General features: G+C 49.7%; 2 protein-coding genes across 7 annotated transcripts in view; one reads left to right on the top strand and one right to left on the bottom strand.

Annotated features, from left to right (window-relative positions):
* Faxdc2 (fatty acid hydroxylase domain containing 2) overlaps window positions 1–5,684 on the top strand; it is a 29,249-nt gene extending 23,565 nt beyond the window's left edge. For 2 of the 3 annotated variants that reach the window (XM_010639831.2, XM_033761589.1), the window contains exons 6-9: window positions 1,468–1,673; window positions 2,160–2,265; window positions 2,449–2,615; window positions 3,544–5,684. In XM_010639831.2, the coding sequence (XP_010638133.2) occupies window positions 1,468–1,673; window positions 2,160–2,265; window positions 2,449–2,615; window positions 3,544–3,700 (636 nt within the window). In that variant the 3' untranslated portion in view covers window positions 3,701–5,684. Of the gene's footprint in view, window positions 1–1,467; window positions 1,674–2,159; window positions 2,266–2,448; window positions 2,647–3,543 lie in introns of all 3 variants that reach the window. The other variant, XM_033761590.1, reaches the window with a different exon arrangement.
* The window catches only part of Larp1 (La ribonucleoprotein 1, translational regulator), a 95,419-nt gene continuing 84,722 nt past the window's right edge, over window positions 5,252–15,948 (bottom strand). For 3 of the 4 annotated variants that reach the window (XM_033761587.1, XM_033761588.1, XM_033761585.1), the window contains exons 16-19: window positions 14,407–14,551; window positions 12,605–12,714; window positions 12,293–12,420; window positions 9,972–10,903 (exon numbers count right to left, since the gene is read on the bottom strand). In XM_033761587.1, coding sequence (XP_033617478.1) covers window positions 10,694–10,903; window positions 12,293–12,420; window positions 12,605–12,714; window positions 14,407–14,551 — 593 coding nt within the window. In that variant the 3' untranslated portion in view covers window positions 9,972–10,693. Of the gene's footprint in view, window positions 5,331–9,971; window positions 10,904–12,292; window positions 12,421–12,604; window positions 12,715–14,406; window positions 14,552–15,948 lie in introns of those variants that run through there. The other variant, XM_033761586.1, reaches the window with a different exon arrangement.

Below are 15,948 nucleotides of genomic sequence, written 5' to 3'. Positions count from 1 at the left end.
AGGTCTTCCTCCACCGCTACATGCACGCTGACAGCTCCAATCTGGCACGTCCAAAAGCACACTCTGATCACCCCTCCCAGCTCCGACTGTCCATATCCTCCCTAACCGGAACGAGGGAACCCTGTTCCTCCTGCTCAGGCGCAAACCGCAGTCATTCCTGTGGGCTCACTCTCCCTGACACGCACACCCAACCTGTCGGAAAGCTTCCTGCGGCCTCTGTAGAGTGCAGTCCCTTCTCCCCACCGCCACCACGCTGGCACACGTCAGCATCTCTGTGGCACTGCAGTCCTCCTTGGTCTCCCTGTTCCCTACCATCACTTCTCTACAGCCAGAGCCGTATTTCTCTGCTCCTAACTGCAATGGCTTCCTGTTCCTCTTGAAGTAGAGGCCGAACTCCTTACACGGCCACCAAGGCCCCGTGTGACGCGGCCTTCCCAGCTCTGACCTCGCGCTCCTCTCAAGCCACACTGGCCAGGGATGCGCCTTACAACTTTAGCACCGGCCGGTCTCTCCTGGAAGGCTCCTCCTCCATTTGTTTGGCTACCTCTCTCTGCTTCTTTATCACCCCAGTGAGCTCTACCCTTACCACTCAGTTCAAAGGGTGACTCCCACCCACGCTCCCAGGGCCCATCTCCCTCCTTTACGTTTTCCTTTTACCCACACAGTCACCTTCCGATATTTAAATACATTTCTGTATTTGTTCCTAGTCTATCTTCAGTACTGGAATACTAACTCCATAGGAGCAGGAACACTGAATGCTACATAGCGAATACTCAGTAAGTTCCAGTTAAATGGATAACTGATGTGATTGGCACCTGCCCTCTTGGTCCAAGTTTCAAGAAGAGGTATATAAGAGGTATCACCTTACCTGTGATCTCAAGCCAGGCCGGTCAGACTTGGCCTTATAATGAAATGGAAGTAAAAAATCAGAGTAAATCCTGAGGCTGAAGGAAGTGTGGCCATTTGGGGGTAGCTCTACAGAGCAGACCCTGGTGAGGACGCTCGGGCAGGCCCCCAGCCTGACAGCTGCTCACCTGACATGGTGATGCAGTCATGGGGCTGGGAAAGCAGCTCCCTGGCTTGTCGCCCTCTGCTCTGGGCCCAGTCCAGCGACGCTGGAGACAGGAGGTGGCGGGCGACTTTTGTCTGGCGTTTTTCATGGACGAGTCTCTGTCAACAAGGAGAGGCAGAAGGGCTGAAGTAGGATGTCAACCTGAGCGCTGACGACCTTTCCCAAGGACGCTGGGGGCTTCCCAAGTTACCTGCTAGGAACACACGGGGCCTAGAGGGAGGTCAGCGGTCACGTGTGCAGAACCAGGAAAAGGCGGGTTCAGGCAGACTGCGGCTGCTGCAGTTTCCAAGAGCAGGGGCATTAGGCATTCACAGCGTTCCAGCCCACGCACCATCTCCGGATTCCAGCCATGGCGAGGCCTCTTCTCACCTCCATCTCCCTCCCCCCTTCCTCAGGTGGACTCCGTGAAACTGCGCCAGTCCATCCGCACTGTCCTTTTCAACCAGTGCACGATCTCTCTCCCTGTGGTGGTCTTCCTCTATCCCTTCCTCAAGCGGTGGGGAGACCCCTGCCGCCGAGAGCTACCTACCCTCCACTGGTTCCTGCTGGAGTTGGCGCTTTTCACCCTGACTGAGGAAGTCTTGTTCTACTATTCACACCGGTGAGCAGGGGCCCTGGCTGAGCACAGCTGGCTACTCATCAACCTGCGGCCACTGACCAACAAGGGAAAGGAGGCTTTGAACTGCAGCTACAGGGTCAACACCTTCTGGCCTCAAGCCCTGAGGCCCCTGCCCCTGGGTTTACACAAGACGGCTATTTATCCTATAACTGACAACTGAACACAACCGAGGGATGTTTAGAAAAGAACGGGCAACGCCATTTGTGTGGATGGCAGCTTCCTATTCATTTCTGGTACCGAATGCACACTTTCCGGAATCACCGCCATTTCCCAGCTCACACAATCCGGGCAGAGGCAAAGTAACCTGCCCCCAACGTGCACATGGTGGTGGTGGGGGGTCCTGAGCACTAGTGCAGTTCCCAACTTTGCGCCCCAGATGTAACTTCCACCTCCAACCTTCAGCGTGTTATGGTCTGGCCAGGGAGGAGGAAAAGGGAACCGGCAGATCATTAACTATTAGTTTTCCAGGCTCCTTCACCACCCAACATTCTACAAGAAGATTCACAAGAAACACCACGAGTGGACAGCACCCATTGGTGTGATCTCTCTCTACGCCCACCCAATAGAGTATGTGGTGAGTCCAGCTCGGTGCCCAGGAACCTCACTGAGCCCCAGTCAACAGCCTGCCCAGAGTCACAAAATAACCGTCTCCAGCAAACCTAGGGAGTCGTCCTTGGGCACCGCTCTGGGCAGAGTGGACACCGACTTGGCCCCCTCTCCCCCTCAGCACCGCCTTCAAGTCCTCTTCCTCTTGCAGGCCTCCAACATGCTGCCGGCAACAGTGGGCCCCTTAGTGATGGGCTCCCATTTGTCCTCCATCACCGTGTGGTTCTCCTTGGCCCTCATCATCACCTCCATCTCCCACTGTGGCTACCACCTGCCCTTCCTGCCCTCACCGGAGTTCCATGACTACCACCACCTCAAGTAAGGCTCTCCTCCCCGCAGTGGGTCCCAGGTAATCACCACCGCCCTGGCTTTCAAGCTTCTGATAGCAGACACCCGTGTCTCACCAGCAAGGCGTCATGTGCAGGTGGAGAAAATGACCCCCTTGAACCTTTCCTTCACCCTGATGCTGGGTCCTCCCTCGGGCAAGTGGGGTTCTCGCGCTTTATCTGGATGTTTGCCTCTTTGAGTATCTGATGTAAACTGTGGATGCCATCTCCAGAAAAACGCCTATGTGCATAAACATCTTCTATACAATTCTAGGGCAGACAGCTGTCTGAAATCCTCCAGGCTTCAAGCATGTTCTTTGAACTTCCTGGAATGATGATTTAAGTCTCCTGGAATGCTTATTTAAAATGTGGGCTCCTTGCCAGGCGTGGTGGCGCACGCCTGTAATCCCAGCACTCGGGAGGCTGAGGCAGGAGGATCACTGTGAGTTCGAGACCAGCCTGGGCTCCATAGTGTGTTCCAGATCAGTCTCAACTACATAGTGAGACCCTGTCTCAAAAACAAACAAACAACAAAAGATGTGGGCTCCTGGTTACAACTCTAAATACGCTGGACCGAAGTATCCACCACAGCACAACACAGAAACCTGCTTTCTAACATGTTGTAAAGAGTTCTGATGCAGACAATCCTTGTACCACACCCACACAAACCTAACACCGCCAGGGTTCTCAAACACAGATGCATCATAATCACACAGTGAACTTTCCAAAGGAAGAAGTCTGCAAAGTCCGGAGTGCCCCCGAAAGGTGCATCTGTAAGGATCCCCCAGGTGGTTCTGGTTTGGGTGGTCAGGACGCAGGCATGGGCAGAATGAGAGATAAGTGAGGCGGGACCAGGTGAAACGGAGATCTGGCCACAGGCCTCTGGCCCCCGCAGTTCAGTGCTCTCCTCTCTCCTCCAGGTTCAACCAGTGCTATGGAGTGCTGGGGGTGCTGGACCACCTCCATGGGACTGATACCGTGTTTAAGCAGACCAAGGCCTATGAGCGACACGTCCTCTTGCTCGGCTTCACCCCACTGTCTGAGAGCATCCCCGACTCCCCAAAGAAGATGGAGTGAGCGGGCCCTTGTACATCCTGGCTGTCCCAAGATTCTAAGGCAGCCTGAGGCCTCACGAGTGTACCTAACAATGTGCCTTTAGCCACATACTTTTTTTTTTTTTTTTTTTTTTTTTTTTGGTACTGGGGATCAAACTTGGGTCCTTGTGCTTTGAAGGCAGGTGGTGGAACCACCGAGTTCAACCCTCAGCCCCTAGCCATATACTCTTGATGGCACCACTAGGGCAGAGAGCAGGCCAGCTTGCTAGAAAAGGAGGGCCAAAGATAGAGCCAGGGCTCCCTCTAAACTACTGCTGGGACCAGAAATTGGCTTGAATAAAGAAAGCTCCCAAGATTGGAGGTCCACCAGAGGGAGGAGAAACGGCTTCAAGAGAGCTCCTGCCCAGTCCCCCACATCCTCTGCTGGAGACTTCCCCTGGACAAGGAAGATGCAGAGGACAGAGGTGCCAGTGGCACAGGAGCCTCCGTGGACTCCAAAGAGAGCACCTTCTGGTGCCAGAGTGGGGCAACTAGGTCCCACTTTGCTTCTTTGTCCCTAAACGCTTTTCTTACACCTTACTCTGGCCACAGCCAGGGCACCTTTGCCAGTAATTATAGTTCTCAGTTCTTAACACACCAAGTCCCAGTCTCCACTTCCACACTGACACAGACACACAGGGTCAAAGACGAAGGCCCCGGTGCCCCTCCTTCCCACTGCACACAAATACTGTCTTCAGAAAAGACACAAACAGAAAACCACAAGACTCCCCCCACCCCAGGTTAGAAACGCTACCAGTGAGGCTCACAACAAACCCCTAACACCCTTAGCCTTGTACAGAAATCAAGGTCAAAACCTGAGAACTGTTCAGTGGTGGTTTCTTTTGCTCACAAAGGTAAAGGTGAGAGGCTGCCCTTCAGGGATACCTAACTAAAGCCCCTCACCCATCTGAACCAGACCAAGTCTAGAACCCTCTTCCGCCTGCCAAAAGGAATGCGGGAAAACATGACCAAAGGGCAAAACCCTTTTCCCTCCAAAGGTTAATTAACTGTCTCAGCACCATTCATTCAGGGTGATTTTCAGCCGTGACACCTGTTTAAAAGAAATTTTATTGGTGTCTTTATTTTCAACAAAAGCCCCTGGCAGTGAGACACAGCCAGGAAGCTTATTGTGGTTGTATACAGTATTTGTATTTTGTCACAAGTCTGTAATCCCAGGTCCTCAGAAGACGCTAGTAGAATGGCTCGAGCCCTAAGTGGGGCCAGCCTGGCCAACAGAGCCCAAAATTCTGTTTCTTAAAAGTAAGACAAAATGTTAGTATCTCACAGACCCAACCTCAAGGCCAGCGGTGGCACAAACCTTCTTAGAGCTTTCAATGATACAAACGGCCCACTGTAGCACACACGCTGTAGGCTCGCCACCGCTGCTGGAGGCAGAACTGTCAGGACTGCCCATCAGCACTGGGAGCTCAGAAGCCTTCTTGAGGGAGCCTACTCAACACTTCGTGGGCAGCAACCTCCCTGGCCTTCCACCTGACTGGTGCACTCAGGTCCTGGCCGTAGGACAGCTTACACTCTTGGGCTGAAGTCCATCAAAAGTCCGAGTTCTTACTGCTGCCGGCCGGTACCCAGGAACTGTTCCTTCAAAGAAGCATCTGGAAAACAAAGAGTCAGTCTTCAGTGTGAGAACAGAGTTCGTAAAGACGAAGGTGAAAGAGCCCTGCATTTCTCCTCTTTAAGGTCTTTAGATTTTGAGGCACTGTAAGGGGCCTACTGGGACAAGAGACTTAACTCTTGTTTCTTCTGACACACAGATAGTTGGCTATTCCTTCATAGAGGAGCTTAGCTCTATTCTTGTCTGCATCAAATGGCCCCAAATTTCCAGCAGAATAAACTAATCTCCATTTATTTTAGTATATACAGTAAAACCTTTTGCGAGCGTAATTCCTTCTGGAAGCATGCTTGTAATCCAGAGCGCTTGTGTATCAAAGCGATTCTCCCACAAGAAATAGTAAAAACTCAGATGATTCATTTTACAACCCACAAATTTTCATATATGATAATCGTGCAATACAAAATAATGACAAACTATAAATAAACTAACCCGCACTTACCTTTGAAAAACTTCATGGCTGGTGTGAGACAAGCAGAGGGTTATTGCGCGATGACTTTCACCAACATTAACAGAATCACTGTGATCTGTTGACTCACTAGAATCATTTCCTCTTCCTGCAATTTGTTTTTGGGGGGGTATTGGGGATCAAACTCAGGACCTTGAACTTGCAAGGCAAGCAGTGGCACCACTGAGTTAAATCCCTGGCCCTTTTCCTGTAACTTCAACCTCTCCACTGACACTTGCTTTTGCCTTCTTTTGAGGATTTTGCAGAAATGTGACGTTGCATTGTCATCAGATAATTCTACCACTTGGACTACTAGAGCCTTATTCAGCTGGTGCTTTTCTACAAAACTTTGTACTGCTTTTCACATCTCCCTTATCTCATTTGAGATGAGGGATTCCTCCGCCCTCTCATCCTCCTCTGCAGATAAGATCTCCACAACCTCTTGCTGTTGGGAGACCATCACCCATAATCCCGAAGTCAGAGAGACAGACAGAGGGACGGGTAGCAGGGGACAATCACTGGCTCAGATGTAATCATGCAGTTTGGCGTCACCTACTCATATTGCAAGACAGTGCTCATTTATTAAAATTAGAAATGTTTGCTAGTCTTGCAGGACAAATCACCCACAATCCAAGGTTTTACTGTACCTGTTTTCCCTCCACTACAGGACTTGTCCTGACTCACAATCGTGACACTAAAAGCTAAGAAGTACTAATAGCCAGCAGCCTCTTCCATAACTATCCTAACAGGAATGTGAGGAAGTGAGGATGGACTCATTCATCTTCCTGTCCCCAAAGTACCAATAAATCTGCAGAAGCCATGGACACTATGTCCTGAACTCTTTTCCCTGGCCTATGGAGGCCACTGGTGGCAATGAAATACCTACCCACACGAATGGTGACGGAATTCTCTAGAAAACCACTTTCTAGGAAGCATCAGGCATGGGAGACAAAAGCTATCAGATGAACCATTAAGGCCAGGCCTCATGTGTGATGTAATTACATGAGTGGGGGCCTCCCCGCTGCACCCTCCCCAGCGTCATGTCTGAGGGCCCCGGAGCAGACAAGGACTCATTCAGGCCATGCACGACTTAGGTGTGACTCCTTCACACTCCTGCAGACAAGTGTCCAGAGAGAGGCCATGCCCCTCCGTGAAGAACTTCAGCTTTTATCTTCTTGGCTGTCAAAATGCCAGCTACAGCCAATGGGTGGGAGGTCTGGGAGCCAGGAAGTGGGCTCAAAGCCTGAAATCCCGTCTGTCGGGACTGTAGCTCTCACTCTGTGGCACCGGCTATGGTTCCCATGTTCCACTTAAAGACACAAAAGGTGAACGTGAATCTAAGATTCCTGTGGAGGAAGACGTGGTAGGAGCCCCAGGGAGCCCCTGCCTTCGGGGACTCCCCACAGCCCAAAGCGGTGTCTCAACTGAGATTCATCTGCTCACACGAGCAGGAGATTCCTCTGGCTCTAGAGGCCCCAACTGGGTCCATCTATCACACCCAACAGAAGAGCCCCAAACAGAAGGAAGACCAGCCAGTATTTTGCCTTTTCATATTTTTATTTTTATACATTTTTTTTGTATTAAAAAGAAAAGCATAATTACCACAAATTACAAAGGACTAAAGCAGGACTAGAATAATGAATGAATCACTTCAGCCTGGGAAGCAGATACTCTCAATAATATTAATGTTATAATACAAGCTCATTCAAGTATTTTACATTTTTTTTTTGTCCTTTTAAGTGTGATATCCTAGCACATGGTAGAGATAATGTACTACGAGTGTAAGGTGGAACCTTCTCTGCAAAGCCAGATGACAAGTTTTCCTCTCCAGTGAGAAACGGGCTGTTAAGTTCTTGTCTTCTCTGCCTCTGCCATCAACACAGCTAAAGGAGGGAGAGAATGGGGGTGGGGAGAATCTAGGGCCCCTTCCACACAGGAGGGACTTTGGGGTTCCCATTCAGGAGGGCACCAGACGATGCAGACCACTCTACCCAAGCTTTTGGCAAAAAACTCAGCCACCTTCTAACTACTCATCTTCCTGCCCCTCCTCCCCACTTCCAGGGCCTTCTGAGCAGCTTACTCTGTGAATCAATCGTCAGGAAAGGGGGAAAGCTACAGTGGAACGAAACAGAAACACTGAACAACTTGGAGGGAGGCTCAGCACCTCGATCTGAGCCCCAGGGGTCCAGGCTGGGGCAGGGGTGGGAGGCTTTCTCTACTGGTAGTGCACCTGTCTGCTCCTAGGCGCAGCAGAGAGCAGACAGGAACTGCCCTGTGAGAGCTGAGCCAGCCTCGGAAGGGTGGCGGGTGCATGGGGTCTGGGCAGGCTGCTGCTTTGTGTCTCGGGTCTTAAGACTGCCCTCAGGGAGATGGGTGTAAAGTGGCCCCGATGGTGCTGCCACTCCGGGCATGCTTGTCACAGATACATCGGTCCTAAATTCAAGTGTCTTCAGAAAGTGAGGATGTAAACTACTCTTTGCAACATTAACTCCTAACATGTTACAAAAAAATAAAAAGAAAAAAGTCCCCCTCCCTCCTCCTAGGTTGAGATGAAACCCTCACCTTCCTAACCTACAGGGCTTCCTCCTCCTTCAGAGCTGTCTGAGAGGAGCAGGGAGAGGACAGCAGCCCTGGCCCAGGAGTAAACTAGATGAGAACAGCCTTTGCCCCACCTCCAAGGCTTCCTTGTGCCCCCAAGCCCAGCAGAGGCCAAACACTGAGGTTTCTGTGGTGCTAGATACAGTATGGGGCTGAGTGACTCAAAGCAAAGCAAGAAGAAATGAAGGGCGGGAGTAGGGGGTGCAGGAGTCCAGTGTCTGGTCCATGTGAAGCAGGCACCAACCAGACCTGTCGGGCACAGTCCTCGAATGCACCTTCACAGCAGAAACCAGACACTGCTCCTGGGTGTGAGACCACTGGGCCACAGGAACTGAGATGGGTTCCCATGTGCTGAACACTGGGAGGGCGAGGCCAAAGGAACGAGGCACCGAGACAGAGGGCGAGCCCTGTGCGCCTGGGACACCGTCTCCTACTCCCAAACTCTTGGCCAACAGAGGAAGCCACTGAACAGGGGGGTAAAGACACTGCAGTAACTGAGCAACAAGACCACAGACTTCTTTCTCCCACTGGAGATGAACGTGCAGTCTCGCCTATACTAAACACATGTCCCAGTCCGTGGGCCAGTCCGTCACCACCCTCCCCAGCTTCTGGCAACAGCAGACTCCAGCCATTCCACTGTCACTCACAGCCCAACTCAGGCAAGCAGTGGCTGGAGGAGAGGAGTCGGGTAGGTATACTCTATGTCCACATATACCTTCCTGCCACAGGGCTTCACCAATTGGCAGGATTCCCCCAGCCCCCAGTTCCTCAACCCCCGTTCCCAGGCAGAGTCGATCGGAGGGCAGGTAGAGATGGTTTGCAGAGGGGGGATGCAAGATGGGGAGACCCCACCAGACCAGCGGAGGACAATGACACCTTGAGTCACCTTTTATGAGACAAAGCCTCCTTGAGGTCTCAGGGATCTTTCAGCACATCATGAGAAATTCAGTCAGGCCTCAGCTGCCAGGTGTTCACCTGTCCCCTCTGGCACAGGGGAAGACGCTCAGGCTGAGGACAAGCGTGTTCCAGATCCAGGCCAACTCTGTTTTCCAACAGTCTGAAGCAAACTTGGCTTGGGGTTCCGAGAGCAGGATGAAGGGTATCACAGCAGGATGGGGCCTGGCGCGAGGCAACAGCGAGCAGGGTGAGGACGCGACAGTGGCAGCAGTATACAGATACAGGACGTCAGCCTCGAACAATGCAACAGCAGGGATATTCCGGGCACGGCTCGGACACGAGTCGCCCCAACTCTCTCGCCTCCAAGCAGGAGGCGCTACACATGCAACTCAGTCCAGAGGAGGAGTCTAGCCAGCCCACGCCCAGGCACATCCAGAGAAGGTGGGGCTCTTCGGGGTGGCTCCCCGAGGAAAACAGGCGTTTGGGTATTATTTCACATTCCCACCCCACAATAAGGCAACTTTTAAAAAAATATTATTTCCAAGAACAAAACAGACAAAAAAATTCTAAGGAGAGGGGAAAGACATCACTTTCTATGGATTGGGAAGAGGTTTTCTGATTTTTTTTTGTTTTGTTTTGTTTTTGTTTTTTTTTAATGGTCAATTTTGTCCTTTTTAAAGCCTTTTTTTCTTTTCTTAAAATTTTCCCAAGGATGAAGAGGTCAGAGAAAAATAAAATAAATCATCTTTCAATAGTCTTTTCTGGTACGAGCAGCGTTTCTCTGGGCTGGGGAGCAGGGGAAGTGAGGAGAGGGAGTGGGGAGCATCCTTTGGTTTCCTTCTCCCATAAGGTGGCAGAAGGGCATGGTGGGGACAGCGGGGAGAGAACACGGCGATGGAGAAGCCCAGGTGGTCAAGGGCTGCTGCTCCTGGGGCCCAGGGTGCTGTCAGAGCCTTGCATGGGGCCGCAGGGCCTTCTGGTGGGCTGCATAGCTGGCTTGAAGGGGAGCAAGAGGAAGGAGGCTGTGGGCGGGGACCAGGGCTGCGGCCTACTAGCCGCGGGCAGGGCTGAAGAGTGATTTTGGTAATCCAGACAAACTATCAATAATTTAAAACTTGATATATATATATGTATATATATATATATATAAAAAAATCTCCCCCCTTTCCCTCCCCCCGTAGAAGAAGCCAGGACGGAAGAGTGGCGGAGAGGAGGGAAGGGGATGTGGAGGCGCCTGCCCAGGGAACCTCTAACAGCCCAAGTGGTGTGTACACTGCTGCTCAGCACAGAGGCCCGTCCTATCAACTCCAGGCCTGTCCCTCCTCTGGCCCCTCTCCTGGGACTGGGCACCCCCACAGACACTCACCCACCCCTTCCCCCGAACCCCAGGGGCTAAGGGCTTTTCACTTTCCCAAAGTCTGTGTGTCCGATCGCTGGCTTGTCCATTTAGCATCTTCCTGGACGGGCTGGCCAGTCGGTGGTGTAGGGGGCTGGTTGACCACGGCGGCAGGCCTGCTGGAAGACTGGGAGGGGCACCGTTTCCTACCCTCACCACTGCCTCCACCTGCTACGGCAGGATGTCGCTTGTGGTTGCCCTCCTCACCCATGGGGGGCTACAAAAGAGCAAAGTCACAGGTAGACTACAGGGCACTATCCGAAACTTCTTACCATGGCTGCCTAGATGACATTCAAATTCAACGTCCAAATGCAGATAATGAAGGGGTCTGATCTTAAGCAAAAATTCTCAGCAGGTAAGCGTTTCTCTACACCAAGCATTGTGCAAACTGATACACACTGTCTCATGAGGTCCACAGCATCCTTGGATGTGGATGTCATTACCAATTTTACAGAGGAGGAAACTGATACAGAATGTAATGAATCTGCCTAGGATCTCATAGCTGAGAAGTGGCAAAAACAAAATTTAGGTCCACCTAGTCCTGAAGTCTAGGCTTTCATCCGCACCGATTTCTGCTCCCATCCCGAGAAAGGACTTCCCATCTAGGAAATAATGTGTGAGCTCGGAAGGACAAATGCTCCTGCGGACCTCCTCAATCCCTTTCAGGGCCCTAAACAGGCCAATGAAATGAAAATCAGACCACGAGCCAATGTGTTCCCACCATCACCAAAAGTTTTACGACTGTGAGAACACTTCTTCCTTGGGTACCAAGGCTATGAGCCATTGCTCTTCCTGATAAGTCTACCTCTTGCATCTTCTTTACCCTGGGAGACCTGAACAATGCTGACACCACGTCGAGGGTGGTCAAGGGTCTTACTTTACCCACCTGTGGGAGATGGCAGTAAGCCCTGCCCACCTCACCACAGGAGGGCTCAAAGACGTCAGGGTACAGAGTGCCTATTACAGAGTAAATATCCAGTAGAAGTTGAAGCGCACACTTTACTGCTGAGTCATGCCCCCTGCTATCACAAATGCTTCGAGTCTTTCCCTAGTCTCCAGAGTCCCTGAAGCACCTGCACAGACATCCAATCAGAATCTGCTCAATAAAACTCCAACCACTTCCCTCGACAGCACACCAGCAATAATCCAGACACACCACTGGATGTCACTGTTGAGGCACTGACCCAAAAAGTAGAGCAGCACTGATACCAATTTATGAACTTCTGGATTGGAAACTGATCTTTCTCAGAAAAGAAAAACACATTTATCATGGGTAGCCAATCCTGACACAAACAGTACTTATGGAGACCCTATTTTTGATTCTTAGTGGTGACCTTGGGCATAGCAGCAAAGACGGTTGTAAGAGGTAAAGAACCTTCCGATGACTTAGCAATATCCACAATGGAGACTGGAGCAACCACACAACTCTCCGCTTGGCATTCGCTGTGTACCCTACCTTCCATTTTACAGATGGGGAAGTGGAACAGAAACCCAAACTGGGGGGTTTCTGGGGCTAGTGGAACAGCCGTGACCAGACCCATGCACCCTGATTCCTTCAACAATTTGCAGCACAAATAGGAGTTGAAAGAAGAGATTTTTCACTTACATCCACTCGGAAGTCTTCTAGACGTCGGAATTTGCCGAGGTATTCTTGTAGCTTGGGGTCAATGTCCAAATTTTTGGCTTTGGAATATTTCAAGAAGGCCCAGAACTTCTCCAACCCATAGAGCTGGCCTATAGGGAAAGAAGAGGAGGAGAGAAAGGTACAGAGAAACGAGACAGCTGAGATATGAAGACAAAGAGGCTACAGGAGAGCGCGGTATGGCAGAACAGAGAAAGACCTAGGCAGAAGGACCCAGGGAGACAGGAAGACAGCCTGGAGGACAAGGGTATGTGCAGAGCCAACTCCAACTCTTACCAGCTTCATAATCCTTCACAGTTTCCTCCTGGAAATCCTTGAATATGTCCAGCCGGAACTTCTTTTCCAGACCATAACTATAGTATCGAAAAAGGCACTCCAAACCATATCTGTGGGAAGATAAATCAGGAAAGTCATATGGCTGGGGATTTAGCTCAGTGGTTCTGCTGCCTACCTTGCAAGCGCAAGGTCCAGAGTTCAATCCCCAGTACCAAAAAAAAAAAAAAAAAAAAAAGGGGAAAAGAAAAGTCAGCTCATAGTGATTTCATCTGCAGAATGGGGAAAGGTAGCTAAGGATGGCAGCAGACTAACTATGAGAGTATAAAAGAACAAGCTCCTAGTCAGGTGTGGTGGCGCATACCTGTAATCCCAACACTAAGGAGGCTGAAGCAGGAGGATCACTGTGAGTTTGAGACCAGCCTGGGCTCCACAGTGAGTTCCAGGTCAGTCTAAACTACATAGTGAGACCCTGTCTCAAAAGAAAAGAAAGGAAAAAAAAAAAAGAGCTCTTCTTCTACTGAAAAGGAGCAAATACCCTTGAATATTTAAGGCTAGTCTAAGTGGGTCCAGAACCAAAAGTTCAGTTTACCAGGAATCAGTAAACTTATACAGTCCTTCCCACCCCATTTCTTCTATCACTTTATACACTGCTCCTGGCTGCGTTCTGCTATAAGAAGAGAGTTGAGAAGCTGGACAGAGATCTTACAACCCGCAAATCCCACAATATTTACTCTCTGTGCTTTTTTTTAGGGTCAGGGTCATGTCAAGTTTGTCCAGATGGGGCTCGCACATCTGTTCTCTCCTCAACCTGCCACAGTGTCAGGGGAGTGTTCCACCATGCCTGGCTTATCTGTGCTTTTCCAGAATGACTATCAACCTCTGGTACAAGCTCTCTGCAAAGCCACTTCAACCATGCCAATTAGTAGGTTTGTCCAATTACCTGAGTCAGAAATTTCACTTTTAGGAAATCTGTGCCAAGGAAATGGCCAAACACTATGGATTTAGACTTTATCAAAGTATAAAACATTAACAGTGGCATTACCGAACAAATTCTAAAAGAGAAGCAGTTAATAAAAACCATGGTAAGGGCCAGGGATTCAGCTCAGGCACCACACCTGCCTTGCAAGCACAAGGTCCTGAGTTTGATCCCTGCTACCAAAAAAAAAAAAAAAAAAAAAAAAAAAAAAAAAAATGTACATGACCTACATTTATATTAAAAGATAGGTTAAATAAATTACAGTATATCCATATGCTCTAAGACCATGTTACAGTAAAAATATGGAATGATTTCCAAGATAAAGTATCAAAAACTGTAAAAGAACAAAAACAAACAAAACCCACAAAACTTATATATAATGTAGGAGGCCCCCTTTGGTACAAATGAAAAAGGGATCATAGCGGTGTGGGAGAGGAAGCAGGCAACTACCTGCTTACACAAACGTGACCGCTAAGATTTTAACAGCAAGGAATGGCTGAAGAGATCTCTTACTACATGACCTTTTCAATTCTTTGGAAAAAAAAAAAAAGGGTCTCACTATGTAGTCGAGACTGACCTAGAACTCACTATGTAGCCCAAACTGGTCTCCAACTCACAGTGATTCTCCTGCCTCAGCCTCCCGAGGGCGCCACCATGCCCAGCAAAACTCTTTGAAATCTGAACCATGTTTATTACAGTATTTGTTTAAAAATAAGACATATACATAATACAAGGCATTTCTAACCACAGTTCCGGAATAAGACTCATTGGGGTGACCCCTCACCCGCCAAGCACTAGCCAGAGCCCCAGGCCCATGCCTGCGTACCTGTAGCCTTCTTTGGCATCCTCCAAAGCCAGCTGCTTGAACTCCTCATACATCTTCTTGTTGAAGTGATCTCGGAGGAAGAAGGACCAGAAGCGGAACAGAGTGTTCATCTCCTGAGACTGGCCAATGCCCAAGCGCTTCCGCTCTGACAGGGAAGGAAAGAAGCCACGTGTGAGACCAGGCTGCTTTTACTGCAGGAACAAAGGACCTTGGGACCTAAGAACGGGCTCCTTCATCTTGGACTCTAAATGCTTCACCAAGGGATGCTTCAGTCACCCAGCAGATATTCACTGAGCGCTGACCATTCTGCGGCAAGCCCTGCTGCTGGTCACCACCCAAAATGGGGGCATCACCATCTGAACCGGGCCATCAGCCTAGCTCTTCATCTTAGCTGGTCAAGTGCAAGCAGAACAAGGCAAAACAGCCGGGTGTGGTGGCGCACGCCTGTTATCCCAGCACTCGGGAGGGTGAAGCAGGAGGATCACTGTGAGTTTGAGACCAGCCTGGGCTACATAGTGAGTTCTAGGTTAGTCTCAGCTACACAGTGAGACCCTATCTAATCCCCCCAAAAAAAGAAGAAGGCAAAACATGAACAGATTACCTGAGAGCTCTCTGACAAATTGTATTCTGCTCACTTCCTCTACTAACAAGTACAAAATGGTAACATCAAGTCAGCACACAAGGACTGGGGATTTAGTTCAGGGGTTCCAGCTCCTGCCTTGCAAGCGCAAGGACCTGAATTCGATCCCCGGTACAAAAAAAAAACAAAAAAAACAGCACACAATACCAAGAGAATAAGCAACAAAATTAGTACAGATGGACAAAACAGACATTCAAATAAACACCTAAGCAATAAAAATGCAAAGAGCCAGAAACAATGGCACATGCCTGTATTCTCATATTCTGTGAAGCTGAGGTAGGAGGATCCTAAATTCAAGCCCCTCTGGGCAACTTAGCAAGCCTGTCTCAAAACTAAAAGGACTGAGCCAGGCATGGGGGCGCACACCTATAATCCCAGCACTCGGGAAGCTGAGGTAGGAGGATCGCTGTGAGTTCCAGGTCAGTCTGAGCTACACAATGAGACCCTGTCTCAATCAATCAATCAATCAATAAAAGGACTGAGGATGTAGCTCAGTCCAAAGGCCTCAAGTTTAATCCCCATTGCAAAGACGACTCACAGGATGGGAGAAAACATTTGCAGACCACAAACATCTAGAATATATAAAGAACTCCTAGATTTAGTAATAAGATAAATAACCCAGCTTTAAAAAGTTGGAATAGGCTATTCTCAAAGAAGACATATAAATGGCAATAAAAAAATCCCTCCATGTTGAATGCAATATGGTAACATCACTATAGAAAGCAGTCTCAAAACTCCCCGAAAGGGCTGGACATCGTGGCACATGCCTGTAATCCCAGCACTCAGAAGGCTGAGGCAGGAGGATCGCTGTGATTTCGAGAACAGCCTGGACTACACAGTGAGTTCCAGGTCAGTCTCAACTACATGGTGAGACCCTGTCTCAAAATACCAAAAAAAAAAAA

This window comes from Fukomys damarensis, unplaced genomic scaffold (genome assembly GCF_012274545.1).
Source record: "Fukomys damarensis isolate Sample0158 unplaced genomic scaffold, DMR_v1.0_HiC HiC_scaffold_9, whole genome shotgun sequence".
Classification (NCBI taxonomy): Eukaryota; Metazoa; Chordata; class Mammalia; order Rodentia; family Bathyergidae; genus Fukomys; species Fukomys damarensis.
Note: the sequence above shows the minus strand (reverse complement) of the source record. Positions and strands in the feature narration are given on the sequence as shown.